Raw genomic sequence first — 26,616 nt, 5'->3', positions numbered from 1 at the left:
GACGGTGTGTGGGACAGGGTCCTGTCCAGCCTTTGCCGCTGGCTATGTCCCTGATCCTGAGACCCTGCCCCTCACTTCTCCTTCCTATTCAGTAAAAAAAGTCAGGAAAACGAGGCAGGGTGGGGTGGAGGGAGAAGAGGGGAGAAAAGGAAAAAAAGCACAAAGAACCCTCACAAGGCACATCTAGTCTCCACCTGCAGGTCACGAGTGTTTCTGTATTTCTCCTGCCTTGTTGGCCGACCCCCTGGCCCTGGCCAAGCCTGGCTGAAGACAAAGACCCAGCCTGTTCCTCTGTTTTCTCTCCCCCATTGTTGGCCTGTAAGAGCCACTTACGAAAGCACTTAGAGTTTACACAAAAGAGAACTTGAAAGGCTATTTTTAGTTCATGCTCAGAAGACAGTACCCGAGTTTGCTAGCGTGGAGCCCCTGAACGTCCGTTCTTTCAAAACTTTCAGACATTCAAACATGGCTGAGAGGACACTGGGGTTGCAAAGTTCTGTGAGATTTCCAGTGTCTGAATGATGGAGATCCTGCTTGTTTTCCTCCTGGGAAAAGCACATGGGTTGTGAAGGGGCTGCTCCTCACACCCCGGGTGACGCAGGCCTCAGTGCATGGCTGCAGGTGGACGAAGGGCCTTTCTCTGTTTGCCGAGGTCTCAGGAAAAGCCAGAAGCCACCCCTGCCTCACTTCTCTACTTTCCTTGGCGGACCTGGTCCAGGCATCCCAGCCCTCCTCAGGCCACGCAGCACACACGCAGCAAACAGGACAGGGCCCGGGCCGCCGTGGGGATCTGATGAACTACTCATTATATATTTGTTGACATTAAATAACTAAAAGTGGAACTATGAAACAGAGTACAGTAAGCCCTCACTAAACAGCCTCGATAGGTCCTTGGAAACTGTGGCTTAAGCAAAGCGACATACGATGAAACTATCTTTACCAGAACTTTACCAGCTAAACAAGAACGAAGTTCCTACATCTTACAACCTTCTAAATAAAAGACCCAAAACACTCCTAATATTAAACACGGAATAAATGAGAGCTTTACATACATTTAAGAGAAAAGAATAAAAACATCTAAGATGACGATTTTCCAGCCCACTGATTCCAGTGGATGGACCCTTCCCCAGCTGCGCAGGGCACCAGGCGGGACCACCCTGGATGGGACCTGCTCCCTCGCAGGTCCACTCACCCACACTCCCTCCGCCTGGGACGGTGCAGCCCACAGACTCGCCTCACGTCCACATCTCTGTGATGCGATAGGAGACCAGGGTCCCTGGAGAAAACCCACACAGACCCGGGGAGACAGTGCCAACTCCACGCAGAGGGTGACCCTGGCCCCAAACCAATTTTATTCTCATTAATGTTACAATGAAATGATGTTATTCAAGGACCTGCTGTATATTAGCTGGTTAATATGAAATTTATATAAAGCTTCCAAATAAGTTTTTTTAATTTGTTCACAGACATGAACACGCCTTTAACGTTAGGCTTGTTTGTGTGTTTTTGCTTGAACTAACCAGGCAGCTCCTGATTGAGACTATAATGATGAGTTATTCACATTCTCCATAGTCACCGTCAACAAGAAACTTTGCTCAAGGAAAGAGCATAAAAAACAACTGATTTTGATTTTTTAAAAACAACTATTCAAAAATTTCTAACAGTAGAAATGATTTTCCTATTCTTTCACTGATAAAATGTGATGCTGGCATTTCTTGTAACAGTGCAGATTCTTTTTCTACCCTCAGAACTTTCTAGTATGGGCACTTCACAGTAACAGGGGAGCTGCTTACCCTGGAGTCAGGGACACCGGGGCTGGCAGTCAGGACCAGGATCCACGCTGGGAAGGCCACGGCCCCGGGCCTGGTGCAGAAGCTGATCCTCACAGGCTGCGGTGGCCTGCATGAGGCTCCGGCAGTAGTCCCAGGCCAGTCGTGCTGCCCCGAGGGCTGAGGAATCAACTGACCGCATCAGGCTGCTGCTCTTGTGAGCAGAGTAAGGTAGCCGCTGCCTGCCTCAGTCTGCCCGTCTGTGATGTAGAGCTAATAGTACCTGGTAGGGTTGTTGGGAGGACTGAGTGAGAGCTGTGCCTGGCACATAGTAAGTACCATCTCCGTTTTTTAATTACATTAAAAAGGTTTGCCCCTGGCTGGATAGCTCAGTTGGTTAAAGCGTGGTCCTGAAACACCAAGGCTGCAGGTTTGATCTGAGGTCAGGGCAAATACTAGAATCAACCAATGAATGCACCAATAAATGAAACAACAAATTGATGTCTCTCTCTCTCTCTTTCCCCCCTCCCCCCTTAAAAATCAATAAGTAAAAATACTGGAAAAAAAAAGGCCGAGAGGCCCTGGCACAGACCCTGCAGTCCCATGCTTGGAACCAGCCAGAAGCAGATGGTTTGGAATTGTCATTCCTGCCTCCTCTAGGTGTGGGCCACCACAGACCACTCTCATGAAGTGAGACCTTGGCAGCCTCACTTCATGACCCGCACAGGACAATGGCACTGGCACCGTGGTTGTGATGCAGATGCACAGGTTAGTCCTGTGAAGAGCTGGGAATGCGGCGGGTGCTCAGAGACAAGGCTGCTGCGAGGAAGGCCCGGGACGCGGGCGCAGGCGGTGGGGCACCAGGCCTGCCCCCTGCCGCGCCTGCCGCCCAGGCAGCAGAGTCCTCCCCTGTCCGACGCTCTCTGACAAGTCATCTGAAGTCCTCCCATTCACGCTGCACTTTTCAGCCTCTTCACATTTTCTGTTCTTCACCTTTGGTCTCTTCAGAATGTTTTTTCTGATTTTTAAGGAACACCCAAGAACTGCCAGAGCAAGTGCCTTAAGGGTCGGGCACCAAGGGAATGAATTCCTTCGCAAAGACACGAGGCTACCGGCGACCTGTCTCTCCAAGTCAACCAAGCACAACCCATCCTTCCTCATTCGTATTTTATTAGAGAGTTGTATCAAAGAATTAATCAGTTATGAAACTTTAAATATCAAAAGTCATTCTTATCAAACAGATGATTCACAAAAGAATATCAGATTTTTCTTAAGACCAGAAACTGTGTCAAATGTGACATTTCATTTTACAAATAGTTTTACATTTAATAGTCAGAAAAAAGATAGAGAACTTTAAAAAAAAACTTTGTGCAAATGTTAACATCAAGGAGCAGCTCTAGAGATGAAGCTGTTAAAGCTTAAATTTTAAAATCTGCAAGATAAGTGACATAAAATAAGTCTTCTCTTATTAAAATATAGTATCTATATCTCTTTCCACCATATACATACATATTTTTCTCTTTAAATAAATACTGTGTGTTTTTAACGACGACGCACTTAACAACAATCATCGGGTGCTTCCGGGCCGTGGCGTTCACTTGGCGAGGAAGACAGACACCAGAAACTCCGGGTGCAGGAGGGTCTCGGAGGCAGAGGAAGCTCTCTGGTTTGGGACTGTCAGTCGGATCTCCTTACACAAGGGCTTCTGAGGCTTCCAAGGAGTCGTCCGCAAACAGAAGTTCATCTGGCGGTGGGCTCCCCAAGGGTAGCGTGCTGCACTGGGACCAGGAGACCCCATTCCTTACAGGCCTGTCCTCCAGGAAAACACCGCTGGTGCCCACTGTCCCTGTTGCTGAGGCGGCAGAAGCCAGGTCTTCCCAGTTCTCGCTGCCCGCATTTAGAATGTACCTTCCCTCCTGAGGTCCATTCTCGTGCACCTGTGCCGTGACCACGCTGACTGCAGCTCGGGACGTGCAGGCAGCGATGATGGAGTCCGGGTCGATGTCCATGTCCAGCTGCGTGAGCGCGGGGCCCTCTGCCAGGCCCTCGCCGCTCTCTGGAAACTGGGTGTTGATGTAAACGACCTCAGCTTTGTCCTGCGCTTCTGGCAAACTTTCTAAGAGCTTTTCCAGATGCAGCCTCAACATAGAAAAGGTGGGCCGGTCCAAGGGCTCCGCCCTCCAGCAGGAGTGCATGATTCCATACCTACGAGCAGAGAGCACGAGTTACCTGAGTTACCTCAGCACTGAGCGTAGTCCACCCTGTTTCCCCCTCGTCTTGGGTTTTATCGCAGTTTAATCTACACTAAGTTTGCTTTTTGAAAATTACTGAAGTTCTCCTTGTGCCATAATATTTGGTTGGCTTGTATCAATGTTCCATGGTGTGTGATAGTACTCCTCTGTCTGCAGGAATACAGGACATACTATGGCCTATGGACCAAACCTGGCCCATGGTCTGTTTTGTGAATTAAGTTTTAGTGGACTACATACAGGTACATTGATTTGTTTCTGTGTGGCTGCTTCCACTGCAAAGGCAGAGTTAAGTAGTTGCCACAGAGACCATATGGACTCAAAATCAAAATTGTCTACTACTTGGCCCTTTACAGAAAAAGTGTGTTGCCCCCCGTTCTGCACCATCTGACTGGACTTGTCATCAGGAGAGCTGAGTAAGAAGGGCCTGGGGGGGGGGGGGATGAAGGAGTGTGTGCCTCACCAAGTGGGTGTTTGTGGGCACTGCTACACTTAATCTTTTCAACAGTCCTTGTTACGATGCAATGAGAAGGAGAGTGGGCTCAGGACGCTACAGAACATGCCATGGCTATGTGGGCAGCAGCGGGCAGTGGGGGAACTGGCTTCCGACCACCGGGGCTTGTCACCACACCCCTGCTGTGCTCAGCAGGGAAGGCTCCCTTCAGGGGCGTCCTCACTCCCTGTGAAACTAAGAATTATGGTGAAGGGACACTGACAGGAGCACCGCAAAACAGGGAGCTGACCGAATTGGGAAGACTGAGCTTCACCACCATTTCATTTGGATTCTTTTCTGTTTCCAGAAAATTGATATTCGTGGGTAAGGAAATGATCCAAATCTTAATCATCTGACACATGTAGTAGATTGCTGCTATCTTGTGAACCTAAATATGCAATTCCTATATTCACAAGTAATCACATCCTGTAGAACTTTGGCTAATTCTACTCACACACACGCACAGATAGATCTCATTCATGCAGATGCATGACAATCAATATCTGCACTTCTTACTTTTCAGCTTCTACCAACAAGGCATGGGCTTCTGGGAGGCGGTGAGCACAGGACCCTGAGCCACCAAACAGCAGGCCCGTGTCCCCGACAAGCCCAACTTGCTCCTGCATATCGGCTCAGCCTTCTGACTCTCCGTTTTACCTTCACAAGACAGATGCTAAGACTTGGCAAACAGCTTCTGTGTCCATGATTGAGGTTTTTATGGTGTAAATTGATTTGTATGGCTTCCTTGATTTCCACAGAGCCTTGACTGTTTGCAGTCTGAGATGAGCTTGGAGAAATTCTGTTCTTAGAGACACTTCCCTTTTATTAGGCCACGAAGGCACTGTTACTTAATTTATCATCATTTATTCCATGTCTTAGGAGAAAGTGTTTACACAGTCCAGCGATTTTCAACTGTGCGCTACAAGAATTTTTAAAACATGCAGTACCTGACTATTTAGTCAGGGGCACTGACCTCTTTTTCCTTAGGTTGTCAAATAAAAAAAATGACAACAGTCAACACAATAATAGGCATCTGATGTGAATGAATCAAAATTATGCCCATTTATTTTTGTAGGATTGGCAAAAATATATTTTTATGGTGCCACCAAGTTTTAGTAATTAGTTTGTGTGCCATGAGATGAAAAAGGTTGAAAATCGCTGACACAATCTAGATTCTTCTTCATACGACATTGTAACAATGTTACTTTCAAAGTTCTTTTCCTTTTCCTCTCAGCCCTTTATGAAACACATAACCACGTAAACACGACCTGCAGACACGGCAGCGCATGCGCTGCCTGAGCCACTCCCGCGGTGGTGGGCCTAGGGGGGCGGCAGCAGGGCCGTCCTTGGCCGGTAAGGGAGGCCTGAGATGGTCAGTGATTTCAACTTCAGATACGGGAAAAACCTGAAGTTTGGCAGGTGCCTTTGTAAATGGTCACGTTTGTTTTTCTAGTGCGACTTTTGTAAGAGATATAATCACAGAGGGTGCTGGGGCCGGGGGAGCAGAGGATGAGGTTATTGTGTCCCTGGGGACAGAGCTTCAGCTTCCTCAGATGAAAGGGCTCCGGAGCTGATGGTGGTGATGGCTGCACAGCAAGGCAAATGTACCTGCACTACTGAACTATGCATTTGAAAATCGTTAAGATGGTAAACAGTAGTTTTTTTTAAAAGGAGTTGAAAACATGCAATCATACAAATCTATACAATGTATGGACTTATGAATTTACCCACATTTGTCGGGCACCTGCTTTTCCCTGGCTCTGAGGGTGGCCGAATGTGTCACATCGGCTCAGAGAAGGGCCACCAGAGAGGCCGGCGTCCTGTTCGCAGCACATGTCTCTCTAGCGCTACTCGGGGTCTGAGCTCTGACAGCTGGTGCAGGGCAAGCCCCCCTGCCCTGCTTCCCGGGGCCTGAGATGCCACAGGTGGAAGCGGAGGGACTGATCAGTAAGTGCAGGAGGGTGTCCGGGAGGGGGAAGGCGGGTGCAAGCTGCGTGATGTCGACGTGCCACCATTTCCTCACGCACGGTGAGGGAGTGCAAGCACACGACGCCAGGCCCCGCCAGCCTGGGCTCCTCTGATTCCGTGGTGTTACTGGCAGGGCTGGAGGGCAGGGGCACTCTGAAGGATATCTGCCAGTTGATGTGGCGCAGTGGGATAAAGAAAGACCATGGTGGCTCCTGAGTGTCCCTGGAGGGTGAGGGCAGTGAGCGCCAATGCACGAACCACAGGGGTCAGCTGGTAGGGATGTCTGGCAGCAGGGAGGCCATGAGCTCAGCTGAGGAAATGCCCTACAGAGATGACGAGGGCATCGTACAGAGTGGCCTCTTGGGCCAGGGGAGAAGACCAGCCATCTGGTCAGTTGGAGGTGGGCGACACCCCGAGAAGAGGCAGCCTCGGAGGGCAGGATGGAGGAGCAGGGCACGGAGTGCGTTCTGTCACACCGTTACACTTCTTAGAGCTGGCCTCAAAAACACCGAGGGGCAAGGACCACAGGTGTGAACTCATCTCAGCTAAGGCTGGACAGCAAATGAAGGTGAGAAGCTCAGAAGTGTGTCTCATTTTTAAAAGAAAATGTCCCAGGTATGGAAAGAGAGGCCCCTTTGTTGGCCAGCATGCAGATAGGATGGGGGCCCAAGAAGGAGGCCTGGTTCCAGCCTGAGGTACAGGGCCAGCGGGAAGGGGGCGGCTCCCACGGGGCCACCCGACCCTCCTGACCACGTGGCGTGTGCCGACTCTGCAGCTCTCACCTAATTGCTCCTTCAGAAAACCGAGTCAGCGTTCTTCCTCTGGCTCTGCGCGAGGCCCCGAAAAACCACAGTGTGACACAGCCCAGACCTTGTTAAAGCCTCAGATAATCGCTGCGAATACTAACTGCTTGTGGTGCCAAACAGAAGCCAAGAAGGAAACAGCCACAAAACTCTTCATTCAGCATTGTTTGGGTAAAGCAGCTTCCCCCTTTTCAGAAGCAATATCTCATTCACGTGGCCTTTCAAAAACTACCACGAAACCCCAGATCTAACTTAATTAGGATTTCAGAATGTTTTTAAAGGGCTTCATGTTTTTTCTTTCTGTCGTTAACATTAGAGTTTACAACCTCAGTAACGACAGCCCCAGCCGCAAGGCAGGCTGAGGCCCTGACCAACGAAGCTCCCTTCTGGGAATGCCCACGCTCATGTGAGTTCTCCATGTGCATGTATTAAAATTTGATATCCTCCTGTTAAAAAAATAAAATAAAAGTAAAGCTTCCTTCTGTTTGGCTTGGATGAGGTCTGAGAGGCCTGCATGCCGCCTAACTTGGCGCTCCCCCGTGTGAGGGAGCAGGGCCAGAGTGGGGTGTGCGTGTGACCGTCGGGGGGGGGGTCCCACACATGCCCCCGCCCAGCAGTTCCGAGCCTGAGCCCACGCAGGCCTAAGGTCCTAAAATCTTGCCGAATATGGAGAAAATGTCTGTAACCCCTGTTATGTGGGGAAGGTACTCAACACTAGGAAGTTTTATATCACAAGCTGGAGGCAATGCCACAAGCAATTATTTTAAGAAGGTCAGCAAATGCTTTGGGCAGATGGGCCTGTAACGATGCTGTTACCAATCAGCACCACATGTGACTCGTGCTGTGTGCCTCCCGCAGGCTGAACACACCCTGCACGTTCTGGGACCCTCCCAACACCTCTGACGAATTCGATACTAGACTATAGGGAACCATTCCGAGTGGTGTGGCAATGTAGCCCAGCCCCCACTCAAGGCCAGTGGGGAGCGAGGTCCGGCACACCGGAGCCAGGCCCACAGATAGGTTCTCCCGTGGAGAATCCTAGGTACAGGCCTGCATTGTACCTAGGCTGCTATGAGACTTGATTTTGCTAAAACTCCCTCACCCTGGATTGAGGCAGCAATGTTTACTGCCTATCTCTAAAGTAACTTCCTAATGTCTGTGCTAAACCTGCCAAGTAAGGAGTGTAACCAGTTCAACCACCTTTCCCTTTGATCTGTAACATCCTTCTCTTTGAAGTAATCAGCAACATTCTTTCCTTTGTTTTCTGTAAAAGGTAATCACCTACAGCGAACCTGTGCATAGAAAATGAGGACCATCCTCAATGTAATGTATCCAGAAAAGCAATAAAAACCTGTCCAGGCAGGGGCTGGGGCCCTCTCTCTCACTTAGAGAGTGGCCATGCTGTCTCCTTTTCCCCACAGGACATCTGTAGTCCATGTGAATTTGTTCATTGTGGCCACAACACACGGATCCTGCCAGCCAGGGTCCGCATCACTACACTGTATCTGTGGCTAATAGTGAGGCACAGAGAGGTCAAGTCAGCTTCAAGGCCTCCTCCATGGGTAGCTGGAGGCAGCACCTGGCCCCTGCGCCTTGTGAGCCTGGGCCTGTCCCGCACTGCCCGCCCTGGAGAGGAGGGGCCTGTCAGGAACGGGCTGTGCACTGTGGGCCTGCACACCCAGAGCTGATGCTCTCGCACCGGGCTGAGAACCCGGTCTCCCGCAGAGTGCTTTAAGACATACACTCCTGGGCTCACTTTGCTCAAGCGGACTCTCAGTGCCCAGGCACAGAGCTGAGGAATCGCACAGTGAGGACACCCCTCGTGCGATTCTGACGGCCAGCCTGACCTCAGACCTCGGAGCCGTGGGCTTAGGTGTCTAGACTTCCTGAGCACAGACTTTACTGCAGTGTGTTTGTTTGGAACACTGCATACTCAGGGGGAGAAGCACGACAGCCGCTCAAGAGGGCAAGTGGCCATTCGGATTCCCACGTGCAGTACATCAGCCCATTCACCCAGGGAGTATTTCCTAGAGGTGCCTGCAGACCTGTGGGACGTGCTGGCCCACTGCACACGTGCACGCACCTCCTCTCCCACCAGGAGAGGCTCCAGCCTGGATGTGCCGCCTCTGTGCACACGGTCTGGCTGAAAATGGCCCCACTCCCTGTGGCTGTGTGTCCCCAGGTCTTCGAAGACCCACTGGCTGGCCCATAGAGGTGCCTGGTGACATGGAGAAGCTCACTCACAGTTCGTCCAGGCAGTCCTCTGGCTGCTTCAGCCTGTGGCCATGGAGAAGATAGTCGTATATCTCATGGTTCTGGATTCCGGGGTAGGGCATCATTCCCCGAGTTGCAATTTCCCACATGGTCACACCAAATGCCCACTGAGAACAAAGCAACAAGAAGTTCAGATGTGAGTCCTTTCAGAAAGGCTGAATGGACTTTTTCATTTGGAAAGGTCATTTCCGAAAGCCCTGATGACTGCACAAAGCTGACAATTGTGCCTGGGATGCTGCACTCCCAACACAGCAGCGACGTGGGGTTGGAGCGTCACAGCCCCTGTTTTCTGCTGAGGCTGCTCTGGGAACTCTGACAAAGCAGAGAGAGTCTCTTGAGTGCTTTCTTTCCTCATCTCTGGATGAAGGGGCAACCACACAGCACCTTTTCTATAGCATTTCGGTCCCACAGAGCCACTGCATGAACCTACTGAATTTAACATGAATATCTTAGTTGTGGGCAATACATCACTATATAGTAGCAAATGAAAATGGGACTACATTACGGGCTCATGTAAAGACAGATCTTTTGAATGTCAGGGGACATCACCAGAATCTAGGATTCCATCTGAATGAGTATCTAGCAATAAATATGAGAGATGTGAGCATGCCTCCAACAGTCGGTTTGTCAGAGTAAAATGTTTGGCAACACCAGCTAAGTCACTTCATTTAGCGTGGTTCACCTCTGAAACTCAAGGTCCTGAATCAAAATTTTGTACCTACCACGTCACTTTTACTGGTGTAGACTCGGTCCGCGAGGCTCTCTATTGCAATCCACTTCACAGGCATCTTAGCGATGCGGCCCTGGCGGTAGTAATCACCACTGTAAATCTTCTTAGAGAGGCCAAAGTCCGCAACACACACAGTCATGTCATCTCGCAACCTACAGAGAGGGAATTCGAGCCCTCAGACACGTCACAGGCAAAGCTTGAAAGCACAGGCCTGCATCACACACAGCTGAGAACAGGCATGCTAAGTGGCCCAAAGGCACAGACCCACCAGCCCGGGAGGGTCCTGCTTGGGGACCAAGGGCAGAGGGCCTGTGTGGGGATCTGGACCAGCAAGGCTGCCTGTGCACAAGGATGGAGATGCCCGGACGGGGGAGCGGAGCCACACAGGACGAGCAGAAGGAGCCCAGCTCAAATCCAAGCCTCTGTGACTTGAGTGCCTCAGCAGCCTTCCTGCCTGAACTTTGGAAGCGGCACTGGCTCTGTGGACCAAGGGAGCCTCCTGGCAGCTTGGGGAAAGTGGGGACGTACACTCCATGAGAGAGGACCCCGGACTCCCTGCAAACACGGCCAGGTGGTACTTGAGGAGTTACTTGAAAAAATTAAAGACATACAATCACATTTATAGCCCAACTTGTTAAAACACACCCTACACAAGAAGGAGAAGGAAGAGAAGAAATGAGTGGTCTGGAGGGAGGGCGGTGACTGTCCCTGCTTTCCCGACACTGACTTTTAAAACTAGATGTCCCACTCCCTGGGAGACCCTCAGTTCAGGGCAAACTGACAGCTGGTCACCCTATCTGGGAGGAAAAACATGTAGGAAATGTTAAGGGGAATAGAGATTTTCACAGGTCTCCCTCCACTGTAGAAAAACCATTTAAATAAAGAAAAACAAGACCCTTCCCGGCTTTCAAAAACTGGGGAACGTGTTTGGGGCTGGTCAGGAGGCGGGCAGGCCCCACTGCCATGGCTTCAACCACGAAGAGCGAATAAAAGCAACAAATTTCAGGAACATTCCCTCTCCTTGGAGCAGCAAATTAAAATCAAGACACAGCTATTCTCTTGGAGATTCACAGCAGACAGTGGCTCTGTTGGGGCAGGGTGAAGAGGGGAGAACATAAGCTCAAGGTCCTGCGTCCGTCCTGGTCGCCCTGGTCGGTGCAGAACAGAGCGTCTTCACGAGGCAGCACCACGAGAACTCAGGGACAGACCTTCCCGAGTTTCATTACTGACTGCAACAGCGACAGGCCACCCCTGCACCCCTGCCACAAACTCCAACACGGCGCAGCCCAACCCCCCAGGACGCAGCAGGACCCTTACATGCAGTTTCGAGCAGCTAAGTCTCGATGAAGGAAATTCCTGTTGCTCAGATACTCCATCCCCTGGGCGATGTCCACCATGAACTTCACCAGTGTCTGCACAGGAATATACTGGCAGATGGAGCAAGAAAGAAGATTACTTTTTAAAGAAAAACTTGCAAATTATCTCTGCCTGGGGGAAAACAGTGTTTTTACATCTTAAATATGTGGCTGTGAAACATGGAAACAAACCTTTCATTTCTGGATCACTAATAGCACAACTAAGGTTTTAAAAAAGGAATGAAAAAAAACAAGAAGACAAAAAACAAACACTAAAACTGATTGGCAGACATCACATTTTTTCCTCTCCCCACATTTAAAAGTACTGACAGTGAAGAACATTCGTTCCCAAGTTCTGAGATCCAGTGGGATCCTCTGTGTCCAGAGTGGCTGTGGACCAACCACGTGAGCCACACAGAGAGGGGACTCAAGGGTGGTCTGCTTTCATGGAGGGGGAATTTGTGTGGGGGCAGGGGGCAATGTTTTGAGGCAAAAAGTCCCCGTTAAAGGAGCTGTGCACCTGCATCTGCTATCACTTTAATTTGAAATGTTTTCAAAGATACTTTTCTATTAGAGAGAAATTAGGATGGTCTTTGCTCCTTATCATGGAAATTCACATTTTTGTTCCTCTAGGACCCTCCTGTAAGTTTCAGCAGTCTGGTGTTCCCTCCACGTGGTGGAAGTACACCAGGCTGCTGTGTTAGAAACCTCCCAGGTTGGAACTGATTCTAAGGGTCGCGACAAAAGAAGCTCTCTCTCGCCCTGACTGGCTTGGGCATTGTCCTGCAACTCTTAAGGTCGCTGGTTTGATTTCTGGTCAGGGCACATGCCTGGGTTGTGGGTTTGGTCCCCGGTCGGAGCACAAACAAGAGGCAACTGATCAATATTTCTCTCAAACATCAACATTTCTCTCCTTCTCTCTCTCCCTTGCTTCCCCTCTAAAAATAAGTAAATAAAATCTTAAAAAGAAGGAGCCCTCTCTGTAGTGATGCATGTGCGAATGCAGCCAGAGCCCAAGAGAGAAGGGTTTACAGGCTCCTGGCAACCACAAACGTATCCATCCATGACATCCCTTCCTCCACACACTGGATTTGTCATGTTTAGTCTGGGCGGCGTGAGTCCTCTGAGTGGCAGTAAGAAAGCCATTGAAGCCACATAAACACTTTAATGACTCATGTTTCCCAGCTAAGATCTGTGTCAATCACCCGTGGTCTATGCAGCCAAATGCTTTTGTTGTCCTTTACCTTTACATGATGAAGTTGTTAAAAAAAAGTACACAGGTCAGGAAGGAAAGTCATATGCCTGTGTTCTGTATATTCAGGGCTTTAATTTCCTGGGTGCTAATTTCCAGAGACAGATTTGGATACCAAGAAATATCAAATCTGCTCACATTCATGAAGGTATAATGAATATCAGGAACTACTCATTTGTGTATTTTTTCTTGCAACAATGATTTTATTCTTGCAAATTGTGACCACAAGTCATTTAAAAGATAATTGCGTGGTAGAACTAATAAATGAGTTCAACAAGGTTGCAGGACACTAGATTGATATACAAAGATCAACTGTACTTCTAGACACTAGCAGTGAACAATGTGAAAATGAAATCAAGAAAACAATTTTATCTGCATAAAAATGAAAAATGAAATCTTTAGGAATAAACTTAACAAAAGAATTGCAAAACTTATACTTTGACAACTACAACATGCAAGAAACTAAAGATCATCTGAACAAAGGAAACGACAACCTGGGTCCATGCACCGGAGCCCAGGGCAGAGGGGCACTGAGGCCCAGCTGCAGGGACACGGTGTGCAGCTGAGACCTCATCCTGGCCCACACAGGCAGGAACAGATGGTATTTATTCCCCCAAAATGGACGGAACCGATAGCAAGGAAAAAGTCTGAACAAAAGCTTGATTTTCCAGTTTCTCTGTGCACTTTGTGACTTTCAGCTCTATTTATGGCTATAAAAGTATTAAAATATGGAAATATATTCCTTTTTCATGTTAATAAGACATGGAGTCAGTTTCCAACATTGGAGATATACTTGTATTTTCGCAAATAGAAACTGTTCACTAGTCAGTGAAGCGCTGTGTGGTTGTTGCTCGTTACTTTGTTGTTCACAAGAATGGGAGATGACATCAGCATGTTTGGCCGGCACAGACAAGCCGCTTCTGAGATCGTGTGGAAGGGCAACAAAACTAGAAAAGCAGAAACAATTCTGGAAAGTAGAATGAATCTGGAGGAATCTCACTACGCGATTTTAAGAATTACAATAAAGCTGCAGCAACCAGCACGCAGATTCTGCCGCAGAGGGGCTCAGGAGGAAGAGAAAGATGGGTGGGGCAAGCTCGCCCGCTGTGTCTCCGTTAGACAGCTCAGGGCACCTCCCTCTGAAAACTGAGTGGGGCCCTACAGCCAGCCATCTCAGAGTGAACAAGTGAAAAAGAGGTGACTTCAAAAGAAGCAGGCCACTCTGATAGCGCTTCGATAGACCGTGCTCCCCGCTGCCCCTCCCCCCACAAATAGGACTAACAGGATCTGGGAGCAGGCCTGCTGTGAGGGAGGACACCCCATTTCAGCCTCTGGGGTGCACAGTGAGCACCAAACAAAGGCTAAAGTCCTGGCTTTCCCTCATTTATTTTCTGGGTTGGACTCCGAGGTCGTCCAGGCCTTGTCACGGCTGGGAAGTGCCCAGAGGCCATGCACCTGGTGATGAATTACCTTTGATCCCGCCTCCAGTCGGGAGTAGAGTAAATAGGTATGCAGGTCCCCGTACTTCATAAAGGGTAAAATCACCATGGGCTTTGGGCTGCCTTGAGAGCCCATTTCTATACAAACACCTGAAATTAAGAGCAGAGTTAGTTACAAAGAGCCCTTGTCAGCAGTGGCCAGAAAAAACACGGCAGCAGCTCGGGCCAAATCGAAACCACGTGCTGCTGAGTGAACAGCAAAGAAAACAAACGTGCTCAGACTCACACACCATGTTCCAGAACATGGAACTTGAACTGAGTCCACATCTTGGCGTTTTTTATCTCTCAGATTAGCGCCAATCTCTGCATGAGAGCTCTCAAAGATTAAGGTATAACAAGTTTGGCTGCCTAGAAACCTGGGTTTTCGTTGTGCTGAGTCCAAGTGAGAGGCAGTGACTGCATTAGAATTCAGGAGCAAAGCAGTTCCACGTGTGAGTTAAACACTGGCTCGTGTGAAGATGTGCACTGAAACCAAATGCTTAAAACTCCGAAAGGTATTCTGAGGGCCTTTAGATAAAATCCACCCTCCTGTTGTAACGGTGATACAGAGGGAAATCTGCAACCCCGTTTACCATGGAATTCCAGAACTAGAGCCTGCCTGTCACCTGACACCAAGCTTGAAAAGCCAGTCTGGCACATTTGGGTGCAATTACAAAGCATGATTGTTCTCAGTCTGCTGAAGACAATAGTTGCAAACGAGTAACAGTAGTTTCTTTGACAAAATATTGTATCCAGACATTAGTATTCACATCTCCCTTAAGTGTCAAAGACACTTTGAAAGTTCCCCAAAGAATTCAGTGCTTATTAAATTGCAGGAGAGCAAACATAAGTCGTCAGAATATCCCCTTATTTTTAGGCTGCTCGCCCTCCTGGAATGGTGTGTTGCTTACACAGCAGCCCCTGGAACCTGACCTCCCTTTTGTGCTTTTTAGCTAGTGGTGCTAACAGCCAAATTCTAACATTAAATCCTGTCCCATTTTTACCCATTTTGCCATCAGCCTCCAAAAGTGTGACTGTAAGGAGAAGCCGTTGGGGTGAAAAGCCCCACATTTTGAATCACTTTGGGTTACACCAGGTAGCCCCTGGGCACAGAGTGGATGAGCCAGCCCTGGCCCCAGCCCCGCCTCTCTTGAGGTACCTAGGAGCCGGATGACATTTGGGTGGCTGAAGTCTTTCATGCAGGCGGCCTCGCTGAGGAACTCCTCAATCTCTCGCTGAGAAAAGCTGTCCACTGAAAGGAGAAATGGGAAATCTCAGGCATGAATAATGTGCTCCATGAAGGGAAGGGGCAACAGCAATTTTGTTCTCTAAGAGTAGAATTGGTGAACACATGAGTGCTGGTCAGGGGCTGGGTGTGGGGACACAGGGTGTGAGACGTCTGCAGGACACTGTGACCGTGAGGTTAGGTACTTGTCAAACCCACAGGCTGTACATACAACACATGTGAACTAATGTAGCCCATGGACTTCAGTCACTAGTGTTTGAATGTGGGTCCGTCAACTGTAAAAAACACACCACGCTCGTGCAATGTGTTAACATAGGAGGGCTGTGTATGGGGGGTACACGGGGACTCTGTACTGACTGCCCAGTTGTTCTATAAACCCAACACTGCTCTAAAAATTAAAGTGTATTAGTTTAAAAAAATCTTAAGCAAATCCAATTGATCTGTTGCAATCCGTTTGGCCTTAAAAAAAGAAGGAACATATGCCCTCTCTCTCTGTGCCATGCAAGCCTGCTTGCTCAGTCCTGCGTTGGGAGCTGGATACACTTTCACACTAAGTTTCTGGAATTAATCCAACTTAAGAGGCACATTTAAAAGGCTACACTAAGGGACATAAGTCAGTGACAAGAGGACACACAGTGTGGGGCCCCACTTGTACGAGGCAGGCAGACGAGTCACATTCACAGACAGAAATGGAAGGGGCCGTGCTGGGGGCCGGGGGCTGAGAGTTGTATAAGGAACCAAGTTTCAGTTCTGCAAGATGAAGAGGTTCGGGAGATGATGGTGGTGGTGGTGGTTGCACAACAACAAGAATGCACTTAAAGCCACTGGAGTTAGAAATGTTTAGTTTACCACAATGAAAACTAAACAAAAACACACCTAAAGCCAGGTGTGCCTTAGGGAGTCTGCTTCAACAGGGTACAAGGATTAACTAAAATTACTTGAGAGCATCTAGAAGTGTCAGTACATCCAATGGGTTTACTATATATTACTTTTCCTATAACGTTTAAAAAATATAAAAACTAATTCTATAGACCTGCAAAATGTCTGCCCCTTGGTCCTCACCTTTAGCCTTTGCTGCAAACAATGTGGGCGGAACAAAAAGGGGCAGGGGGTCTGCCTGCAAACCCCTCCCCCAGCGGCCAACAGCCAGGCAAAAGCAGAGAAGCCCACAATTAGAGGCCAGAGACTAGTCTTTTGATCTTTGATAATTAGCATGAATCCAACTTGAATGCAAGTTATTCTAATTAAGTTGAAGAAGAACAGAGCCAAAGCCAGAGACAACAGGTCCCAGGCTCAGCTCCTCTGACTGGGTCCCCTCAGTAAGTGGGGACGATGGGGGGGGCCTCCCCTCGGACACACTGGGAGGTCCCAGGGCAATAATGCGAGGCAGCACCAGTGCTGAGTGTGGCTCCATGCAGGATTCAGGGGACATGCCACACAATCGAGGTGCACATTACGGGTGCCCAGCTGAACAGCCAATGAATTGAACTGAGACAATCATGGGGCCACCTGCTGCCACCACATCAGCCCTACCCAGAGATTCATGCCTTACCTGGAGTCATTAATGAAAGAAAATGAATGACATGTCATTGCCTTGAGGGTGACGACTATGCAGTGCAGGTATGAAGAGCTCATTAGAGTAACTGTAACGAGGCAGCACCCTGGGTGGCCCTCTGACCCATTGGCGACCATGATTGCGACCCTCGAACTGCAGCCTGGTTTCACGGAGCCCCAGACTGTGGAGTGGCTGTCCACACCCAGAAGGATGGTCTGATGGGTGATAACTCACACTTCATGGTCTTCACGGCCACTTTCTGGGAGGTTCCGTCTTGCTGAGTAAGACTTCCTTCCATCACAGACCCAAACTCTCCTGTAAAACCAAATGACACCTGTGTGGGCCTTGTGCAAAATCTCCCCTGACCACAGAAACACCACGGCACCAGGGCCTGTTTTCCCTCGGCCTAAGTGCCCCCCACACGGCGGCTGGGAAGAGCGGCCAGGCCACCCACACGTGCAAACCAGGGCACAGCCCAGGCAGTGACGTCCTGCTTGTCACCACCATGGTTGGCGTGGACTTAGCTTGGTTCACTTTACTACAGGACAACACAGAAAATGTTTTCAAAATTCATAAAGTAGAAACTCTGAACACTGTCACCACTCATCCTAGTATGAGGTTGACAAATTAAATGTGTTTTCATACTGAACTAGGAAGGTGCTAGCAATGACAAGCTTGACAATGAGAGGAATAAATGCACGTGAGAGAGCAACCCCCAGTGAATTAATTACGTGCCTTCCAGGGGAGGCAGGGCATTCACATTCTCAGGGCCTGCTCTGCACCAGGCAATGCAGAGCCTCACCCGTGTGCCAAATCTTCGTTTCAAAAGCACTATTTTTTCATTTTAGGTGATAAAACAGACTACTCGTATTATCAAAGTCACAAAATAGTATTTATCTAATAATATGCACAGGGTCTGGCAGAAGTGACACCATGGAGCGTGGCTGGTAGGCTCGTGTCCGTGTCTGGCGCGAGAAGGAGAGCAGTTTGAACCTCTCACCTAACATGTCCCCGGGTGTGCTTGAGTGTGATGCTGTCATGTTACAGAATTCCAAGTCAGTGATTTTGTAATAAAAGATTTGGTATAGATTACCAGCTCGTAAAGAAGGGGTGTTATTTGTGCTGGACCCTGAGTTTTAAAAAATTACTGTGAACTGCTTTCTTACCCCATCTGTTAAAAGAATTAAACTGCTTTACCTTCACCCAGAATTTTCCCAAGAATTAGAAGGTTCCTGTCAATCACAACATCTTCCAGCTTATTCTGCAGCTCCTCGCTGACTCCCAAGCTGCGTACTATAAAAGAAGTGACAGGGGACATGTGAGTTGTCACAGTGTTTCCTTTCATTTGAACATAATTCAAATTATTTAAAAAGTCCATAAAATAGCTAAACACTTTTCCCATTTTATACCCCATAAATCTCACCACTGCCCCACAAATTGCCAGTAATAAAATACCACACTTAATTCTGCTATGATTAAAGTGAGTAAAATGAATCCTTTGGAACAAGATTAATTCTGAGCGTCTACAAAAATCTGAACCATATTTCTCCTTCTGGTGTGTGCTATCAGCAGCTGGAAACCCCATTCCTGTTGGGTAGGTTCTCCCCTGACCAGGAGGGCAACAGAGAAGTCAACAGATTTTTTCCAGTGCAGTGTTTACTGTTATATCCCAAGGACGGGGTACAAAGGAGCCCCCGGGCAGCTCCCATCCTGCCTGCCAGGGCAGGAGGCGCAGAAGCCACAGGAAACACAGAGCAGGAGCGCCTGCTCATGCTTGGGCTCGGCGCGTGGAGCCCCTTGTGCCCACACGGACAGTGCTACACTGAGCACTGGGGGAGGATTGGAGAACCAGACCTGGTGCCACGAGGCGCAGATATGCAGCACTGGCAGGAAGGGTCATCAGTGAGCGCAGTTGCCCAGGGGAGGGAGACCCATTCAACGGCTACCTGGCAAAGAACTCAGTTTGTGCACCAGCAGGCAATGCGCACGGCTTTGAGAGAAGAATAAAACTCAGATAATCTGGACACTTTAGCTATCAGTGAAAACACTACCCAAATGGTCCTCCAATTAAGGAAACAAATTGGTCTAAATTAAGAATTTTTTAAAATATAAGAACATCTAAAAGCCAAAACTTCTAGATTAGAAAAGTAAGGAAATTATAACATTCTATATCACATGAGTGTTTATTTCATAGCAACCTGTATTTCATCATTCTTGTATCTGGCTGGTTGTTGTGGCTGTTCTGCCAAACACACAGTTTAAACTTGGAAGTCATACTTTCTACACAGCCTCGGAAATTACCCGAGAACATACAATGATCTGTTTATTCCCCCTTCAACTAGGAGAGTGCCCACTCTGATGCAGCAGAGCCCAAACCACTATTGGTACAAAGTGTCTTAGCAAATCGTTCTCTGACTTGAGTGCCAGCAAAAACAAAAAATAACAAGCTCTGAAACTGTGACATGTTTTGTTGTTTTCTTTAAATCCCTGACTCCTGCACACATCTCCCGTCACCCAGGAGTTCCTTTGCCCTCCATGTTTCACGCATTTGGAGGCCCTCACCCGGCCACTTTGCCCCACATTTCCCGTAAACGGGCCGGCAGTGAAGCACAGGACCAGGTCCGACCACATCCTTGCTGCTTGCTGAGGGCATGTTGCCCATTAAAAATATCCATTCTTTGACTTCCGTGGCTTTTGTGAGATATCTGTCACCGAACTTGTGTTTCTCTCTTCACTCTCAACTATTTTAACTTTTACCCAAAAAAGGGAAATGGAAGAAAGCTTACAGGTGAGTTGGATGGCTCGCCGACAGAAGGACTTCTTTGCTGTGTAATTGACGACCAGTTCCAAATCCTCCCCCGTGAAGGCGGTCCTGGGTGACAGAACATGGACATCTCGAGTTCTCCAACGGCAGGTGCTGGCCCCCTGCCTTGGCTCTCCCAGCTCATTTGCTCTTTGACCTACATTTTTAAATCAGCTTGCCAAGCGATCAACAACCCTGCAGCCGATTAGATTGTGATTATACCGAATTTATGGCTAACTCAGGGGAAAAAACCCACTCTCAGACAAAACTGAGCCTTCTCATCCATAGGCATGCTACACATTTCCCATTTACTCAAGTCATCTTCTGCATTTTTGGTAAAGGTTGCTAATTTTTCCCCACAAAGTTCTTGAACATCTATTGAGTTTATTCCTATGAACATGATAGTTTTCATTGTGTTGTGGGTGAAATCTCATTCTAGCACTTTGTCTTCCATGTATTTTCAAACCAGAATCAAAATATTTTTATAACATGTGCCCGGCTGGTGTGGCTCAGTGGATTGAGCACCGGCCTGCGAGCCAAAGGGTCACTGGTCTGATTCCCAGTCAGGACACATGCCTGGGTTGCAGGCCAGGTCCTCAGTGGGGGGTGTGTGAGAGGCAACCATACATTGATTTTCCTCTCCCACTTTCTCCCTCCCTTCCCCTCTCTTTAAAAATAAATAAAATTAAAGAATATATTTTTACAACATGTAATGGCCTAAAAGCATTTCCTCCTAAAGGAAAGCAGGAAAAGAGGGTGCCTAGGGAAGACTTCAGAGGAAGTGAAACGGTGCTGAGTTTCCACAGACTGGGGAGGGCAGCACAACTACACGCAGTTCTAGGTGCTTGGCTAAGCCTCCAAAGGCAAAGCAGCACCCTCTGCTTCTGTGCCTGCCGCTCCCGATTCCTCAGCTGCTTGTCCAGGGGCCCCCAGCTGGCCCCTGGGGCTCAGGCCCACCACGGCAGCTTTGACCAACATCCCGAAGGCTCTGTCTTTACCGAGCCTACCTTTGAGGGGCCTGAGCAATGTGTCCATGCATTATTCTCTTTAAGTCATTGTTTCCTCAGCAATAATGATGTATGCCTCCTTGATGACACAAACTGCATGTGGCCACTACTTTTGAGGACACCAACCTCTTCGACTCGGCACCTCTCCATTAATGACGGTGTCTGAATGTCTCACAGTGAGAAAACTGATAATAACCTTGGAGAGCACTTAGAGCGAGGTAACACAACGGAAACCTGGATACATTAGAAGACTCATCTAAGGGACAGAATGAATGCCAGACCCCAGGCATCACATTCTGCAGCCTGGTGCTGTCCCTTTGTGGGCCAGACTCCCAGCACCACGGGGCCTTTACATGTGTTGTCCTTTTTGGCTGAAATGCTCTTCCCTCCCTCTCACCTAATCAACACTTGTGCTTTCTCCAGCTTTTACCTCAGGTGTCAGCTCTGCAGGGAGGCCCTTCCTTCCTTCCTTCCTCTTTTAAAAAAGATTTTACTTATTTATTTTTACAGAGAGGGGAAGGGAAGGAGAAAGAGAAGGAGAGAAACATCAATGTGTGGTTGCTCCCATGCACCCCCTACTGGGGACCACAACTCAGTCATGTGCCCTGACTGGGAATTGAACCTTTGACCCTTTGGTTCACAGGCCAGCACTTAATCCACTGAGCCACACCAGCCAGGGCCTTTCCTGCCTTTCTTAATGCAATCAATCTGCTGCTGTATACTCATAAAGTTCCTTTTATATAGAATTTTTCACAGCTGCCATTTGATATTAAGTTTTGTGATGACTGCCTGATTCCCTGCTAATGGGAGTCCCACAAAGGCAGGAGCAGTGCCTGCTTTGTCCCATCGTGCCCCAGGCATTCCCAGTCCCCAGCACCTGGCAGGCCTTCAGCGAGCCACTCCTGCACCTCTGCAGAGGGTCTCTGCAATAAGCCCGAACTACAGACTCTGGGGTGTACTTCAGTCAACCCAGGATGTAGGTGAGATTTTGTCCATGCCTTTAAAATTGTCACTTTTAGAATTTACATACTAAGATATACTCATTACAAGGATAGAGTTGTTAAGCACAGTGAGTACCTGACTACAAGACTGAGGTGGACACACGTAAACGACAGCCCGGCCTCCATGTCCCCGGGAGTTTCTGAAGGAACGCCCCATGCTAAGGCTGTGGAGCCAGGAGAGGGGCCGCATAGCTCCCTCCCTCCTTTATCCAGTCCCACTCCGAGCTGTCAACAACCTGCCTCTTTTATAAAACACCTCCTCCACCCTGAGAGGGACAAACTGGATCTCACGGAAACCCACACTCTCTGCACAGGCTGGAGTGGAGCGCTGAGTTCCGGAAACAACACTGACACGTGCAGCCTGTGTGCCCAGGCTTCTCTGCTGGGGCTTCTCGTTTCCCTGACTCCACTGCTGTTTGGCTGTAAAAGCCATATGCACAGAAAATAAGAAAAGAGCTTATAAATTTGACTGTGAAAATATACAGTTTTTCTCTATTGGAAAAATAACTGATCATTACAGAAAATGTGTAAAATACAGGAGAAAAACAGAAAACAGAATTGCTAATGCTTTGGTGAATTTTCTTCTAGTATTTCATTTGCACATGCATCTGTTTGATTTTTGTTAGTGATTCAGATCATTTAAAGACTTCTAAAAAAGTCCTCATTTACAGCAACCGAGTTTGGTTACCGAAGGCCCGCTGATGGCCTTCTCTGCCAGTGAGCCCTCCAGGCCGGCTCTCCCTGCCGGCTGCCGCTGCAGCACTGGCCTCGTGAGGACACTGTCTGCCCAGGGGGAGTGCAGGACAGGGCACCCAGCTGGAACCCTGAGCAGCTGGTCCAGCAGGACAGGCATTGTCACTTGGCATAACCACCTCATCAATACCACTGAAGAGAACATTTTTACCTGGGACACTTACCCGAACCGTGTCTCTTGGACTCTTTTTCTGATGGCCAGAGAAACATACAAAAGCAGCCCAATCAGAACAAGTCCGCAGAAGCAGCCAAGGATGATGAGCACGGGGTCTGTGTTGCCAGGTGCTGGAGTTGACGAGGGGGCAACGTCTACCCAACCTGGTAAAAGATCAATGAAAGTGACTCAGAACATCTCTTCGGGATCTGCAACACACACAAAACACTGGCTTGTAACAGGGAAGGGCAGAGAATCATGAGCTTTATTTGGAACTAGTCCTTCTAGATTCCGTGATCCACAAACACAGGCGGTCCCGCTGTGACAGTGCAAGCTGAGACTATGCAGGGTGCTCTCAGGGACCAGTGGGTGACTGTCAGCCACAAAGATACAAGGAAGTGAAAAAACGATCAAATTAATACGACTGGCACACTGTAATTAAAATACTAGAACACTGAGAATTAGAATGCTTATTTCTTTGTAAACACTTATCAAGAGTAGTGTGAACATGGCTGCCTCCTTCCAGTCGTATAACTTATGCTGTGGACAGAATCTACTTTCTGTGCCTGCGAATCGTCACGCTCCATTCTCAGTGTGGATCCACTTCCAACATCTTATCCTTTGTGCCTCCAGTGCTGTGCAGTGTCTCTCAGAGTTCCTTCATGGGAAGGTCTCTGCTGGCATGCCTTCCTCTGGAACATCTCCATCCTTTGGGGCACGATCACTTCATTCATGTGGGTAAGCTCACCTTCTCTGAGTCCCTGGTTACGTATCTAGAGTCTGTGAGCTATTTCTCCCATAATTCCACACATATTCAACCCAAATTTTACTGTGACACTCCTCCTTTCTTCACTACACTTTCATCTCTGTTGGCCAACTCCCTCTTTCAGTTACCCATTTTTGCAAGATGTCACATGGGTCTGTCACTTGTAGACAAGACAGCAGCACAGTGACATGCCTTAGATGTGAGTGAACTGAATAACAGAAGTGCAGTGACCAACCACCACCAGACTTTGAGATGCAGTGCACTGGGCATGGTCGCAATGAGCCTGTTATTTACGTGGATTTGTGGACCGAAGAGCTGGTGGTGCAGTGTATATGCTCCGCAGTTCTCACAGTTAATACACCATAGCTCACATTTGAACCATACTGTTAAGGAATGGGTTTAACTCAAAGGGGTAACAGAAATGTATGCATACTGGAATCATGCAAAGCGCTGACTGCAATTATGGCAAAGCTCTTTAATAATTCTGGACAGTTTATTATGTATCAAGGTAAAAGCCCTACCATCCTTTAAAAATTTTTTTGTTTTAATCCTCATCCAAGGACATGTTTCATTGCTTTTAGATACAGGAAGTGGGGTAGGGGAGAGAGAGAGAGAGAGAAAAACACCGATGTAACAGGGAGACAAAGACTGGAAGGCACCAATCTTTTTGTAGGCTCCCCGAGTGGGGACCAAACCTGCAACCTAAGCATGTGTCCTGACCAGGAATCAAACCCATAACCTTGCAGTGTACAGGATGACACTCCAACCAACTGAGCCATCCAGCCAGGGCCAAAGCTCTGTCATCTTAAAGTCTGATTTTAAAAACTGTGCCTTTAGAATCAGAATGTCATTGTCTTTGAATTTCTACCAGGCAGACAAGCCTGTGCCCCCATCGCCAGTTACTAATGGTTCCAGGTACACAGCCTATGGGCTGCAGGACCTGTAAAATGGCTCCACTTGTTCACTAAAGAGACAGTTTGTGAGGGTCGTTGACAGAGACCGCCTGGAACCCACTGGTCTACTCACAAGTCCTGTCTGCTGTGAGTACAAAGGCCGTGTCTGCAAGGACTTGTGAAAGCCCAGGGTGCACTGATACAGATGTCTGTGCATGGAGCTGATCACAGCAGTTTAGCATCGAAGAACCAAACCCAGAGCACCATCAGAACAGAACTGCCTCCCCTTGTCTATGAGGTGAGCACAGCGTTGGGGCCACTTGGGGCACCACGGTGGCACCTTGCCGAAGGATACTCCAACAACATGGAAAAGCCAGCACGCAGCCTGGGCACTTAGCTCAGGGAGCCTAGGGCCGTCTGAGGGAGGTATCTGCAGGAGATACTGTGTGTTCTGGATTGGTCAATCATGGAGCATGCTGGCCAAGGCCTGAATGGGCAGTAACTTGGCAAGCGGCACCGATTAAAGCAGTAAAACAAGCACTAGCTTAACAGTACCAATTCTAGAGAGTGAAGTATCTGCCTTTCCAACATTCAGTCAGTATACATCATTTAACTGTACTTGGTAATCCAAGTCAAACAAGGCACCGTGAGTGGACCAATCCTAGTAAGTTAGAGCCATTCACAGTCATGCTACTGGGAAGACTCACATGTTGGTGAGGGATGTTACCCTATCAACTCTCTTTACCATGGCAAAAATTCCCTTTGGCCCCTAAGTTTCAATCTTAACCCAGCCATCCACTCTCTGGCAACCTGTGCACGACCTGGGCAGACCTGCTCCAGCAGCCCACAGGGAGCCCGGCTCTCACCGTGTACAGGGACGAATGTTTTCACTGGGGCACTGAAAGGTCCGACCCCTCCTGTGGTGACAGCGGCGACCCTCACTGTGCATGTGGCATTGTGGACTTGAACAGGAATCTGCGCATGGCTGCCATTTTGACCGACTTCTTCAAACAGCTCTTTCTGGGAATGAACAAGAAGGAAAGGAAATGAAACATGGCACTGCCTGGGGAGTGTCACCTGCTCCACCACAGTCCCTCCTGAGGGAAGTCACCACCCCCCCCCCCCACACCCTAGGGCCGTGGCCATGCCTGCACACTGTCCCTTCCCTCACTCAGGCCACAGCCTGAGAACAAAAGCGCAGGGACGCAGGATGGGCTGGCAGCACCAGGGCTGTGAGGGCACAACCCTGAGTTGTGAGTGGCAGTGAAGGCGCCTCTGCAAGAGGGGGGCACAGAGCCCAGCAGCCAGATGACGCGAGCGAGGTAACTCCAGACTCCCCGGGACTCCCACAGGGCACTGCCCAGGAGCCTTGCTGCACCTGACACTGGTCGCCTGCCAGCCTCCCTCAGACCAGTGCAAGTGGGCTTGTTCCTATAAGAATTCTGACTAAAATCTCCATTAAGGAAGTTACTGACAATATTTTTTTGCTACCAGTGTTATAAATGCACAATTTGCCCAATTTAAAAAAATCTGGTTTTATTATTAGTTGTGTTTGAAAGCCACTGCCAAGTAACATGTGCCATTATGACACAGAAGAAAATGACTTTTGAAAAAATAACCAAGACCTGCACCACCAGGGGGCTCAATTGGTTGGGTGTCATTGTGCAAACCAAAAGGTCACAGGTTCGATTCCCGGTCAGGGCACATGCCTGGGTTTTAGGTTCGGTCCCCAGTTGGGTATTTACAGAAGGCAGCCATTCGATGTTTCTCACTCATATCAATGTTTCTCTCCCTTCCTACTTCTCCCTCTAAAAAAAACGAAACAAAGAAAAAGTAACCAGGACTAAGTGTTTATACAGCTCTCTACCCTTTGTTTCCAAACCTCAGATGTAACGCTGGTCTCTGCGGTAGGAAACTAATTGTGTGTCTGGGGCTGGCTTTTCAGATGGAAACTGGATGGATTCTGGAAATCTGATTTCACAGAGAGAAAGGAGGCTGTCATATCATATGGGGCACAGATGTCACGGGTCCCCTGTGAACAGAGGGGCCTGGTTTGGGGGCAACATC

General features: G+C 48.6%; 1 protein-coding gene across 1 annotated transcript in view; it reads right to left on the bottom strand.

Moving 5' to 3' along the window:
- Positions 1-2,922: 2,922 nt before the first annotated feature.
- Positions 2,923-26,616, bottom strand: part of MERTK (MER proto-oncogene, tyrosine kinase) — a 95,901-nt gene continuing 72,207 nt past the window's right edge. Inside the window, exons 9-19 of the mRNA XM_045828689.1 lie at positions 25,416-25,569; positions 22,901-23,054; positions 19,959-20,044; positions 18,370-18,465; positions 17,407-17,487; positions 15,531-15,623; positions 14,364-14,482; positions 11,604-11,713; positions 10,279-10,438; positions 9,527-9,663; positions 2,923-3,974 (exon numbers count right to left, since the gene is read on the bottom strand). Coding sequence (XP_045684645.1) covers positions 3,461-3,974; positions 9,527-9,663; positions 10,279-10,438; positions 11,604-11,713; positions 14,364-14,482; positions 15,531-15,623; positions 17,407-17,487; positions 18,370-18,465; positions 19,959-20,044; positions 22,901-23,054; positions 25,416-25,569 — 1,704 coding nt within the window. The 3' untranslated portion in view covers positions 2,923-3,460. The remainder of the gene's footprint in view (positions 3,975-9,526; positions 9,664-10,278; positions 10,439-11,603; positions 11,714-14,363; positions 14,483-15,530; positions 15,624-17,406; positions 17,488-18,369; positions 18,466-19,958; positions 20,045-22,900; positions 23,055-25,415; positions 25,570-26,616) is intronic.

This window comes from Phyllostomus hastatus, unplaced genomic scaffold (assembly GCF_019186645.2).
Source record: "Phyllostomus hastatus isolate PE091 unplaced genomic scaffold, TTU_PhHast_1.1 phas_scaffold_78, whole genome shotgun sequence".
Lineage (NCBI taxonomy): Eukaryota > Metazoa > Chordata > Mammalia > Chiroptera > Phyllostomidae > Phyllostomus > Phyllostomus hastatus.
Note: the sequence above shows the minus strand (reverse complement) of the source record. Positions and strands in the feature narration are given on the sequence as shown.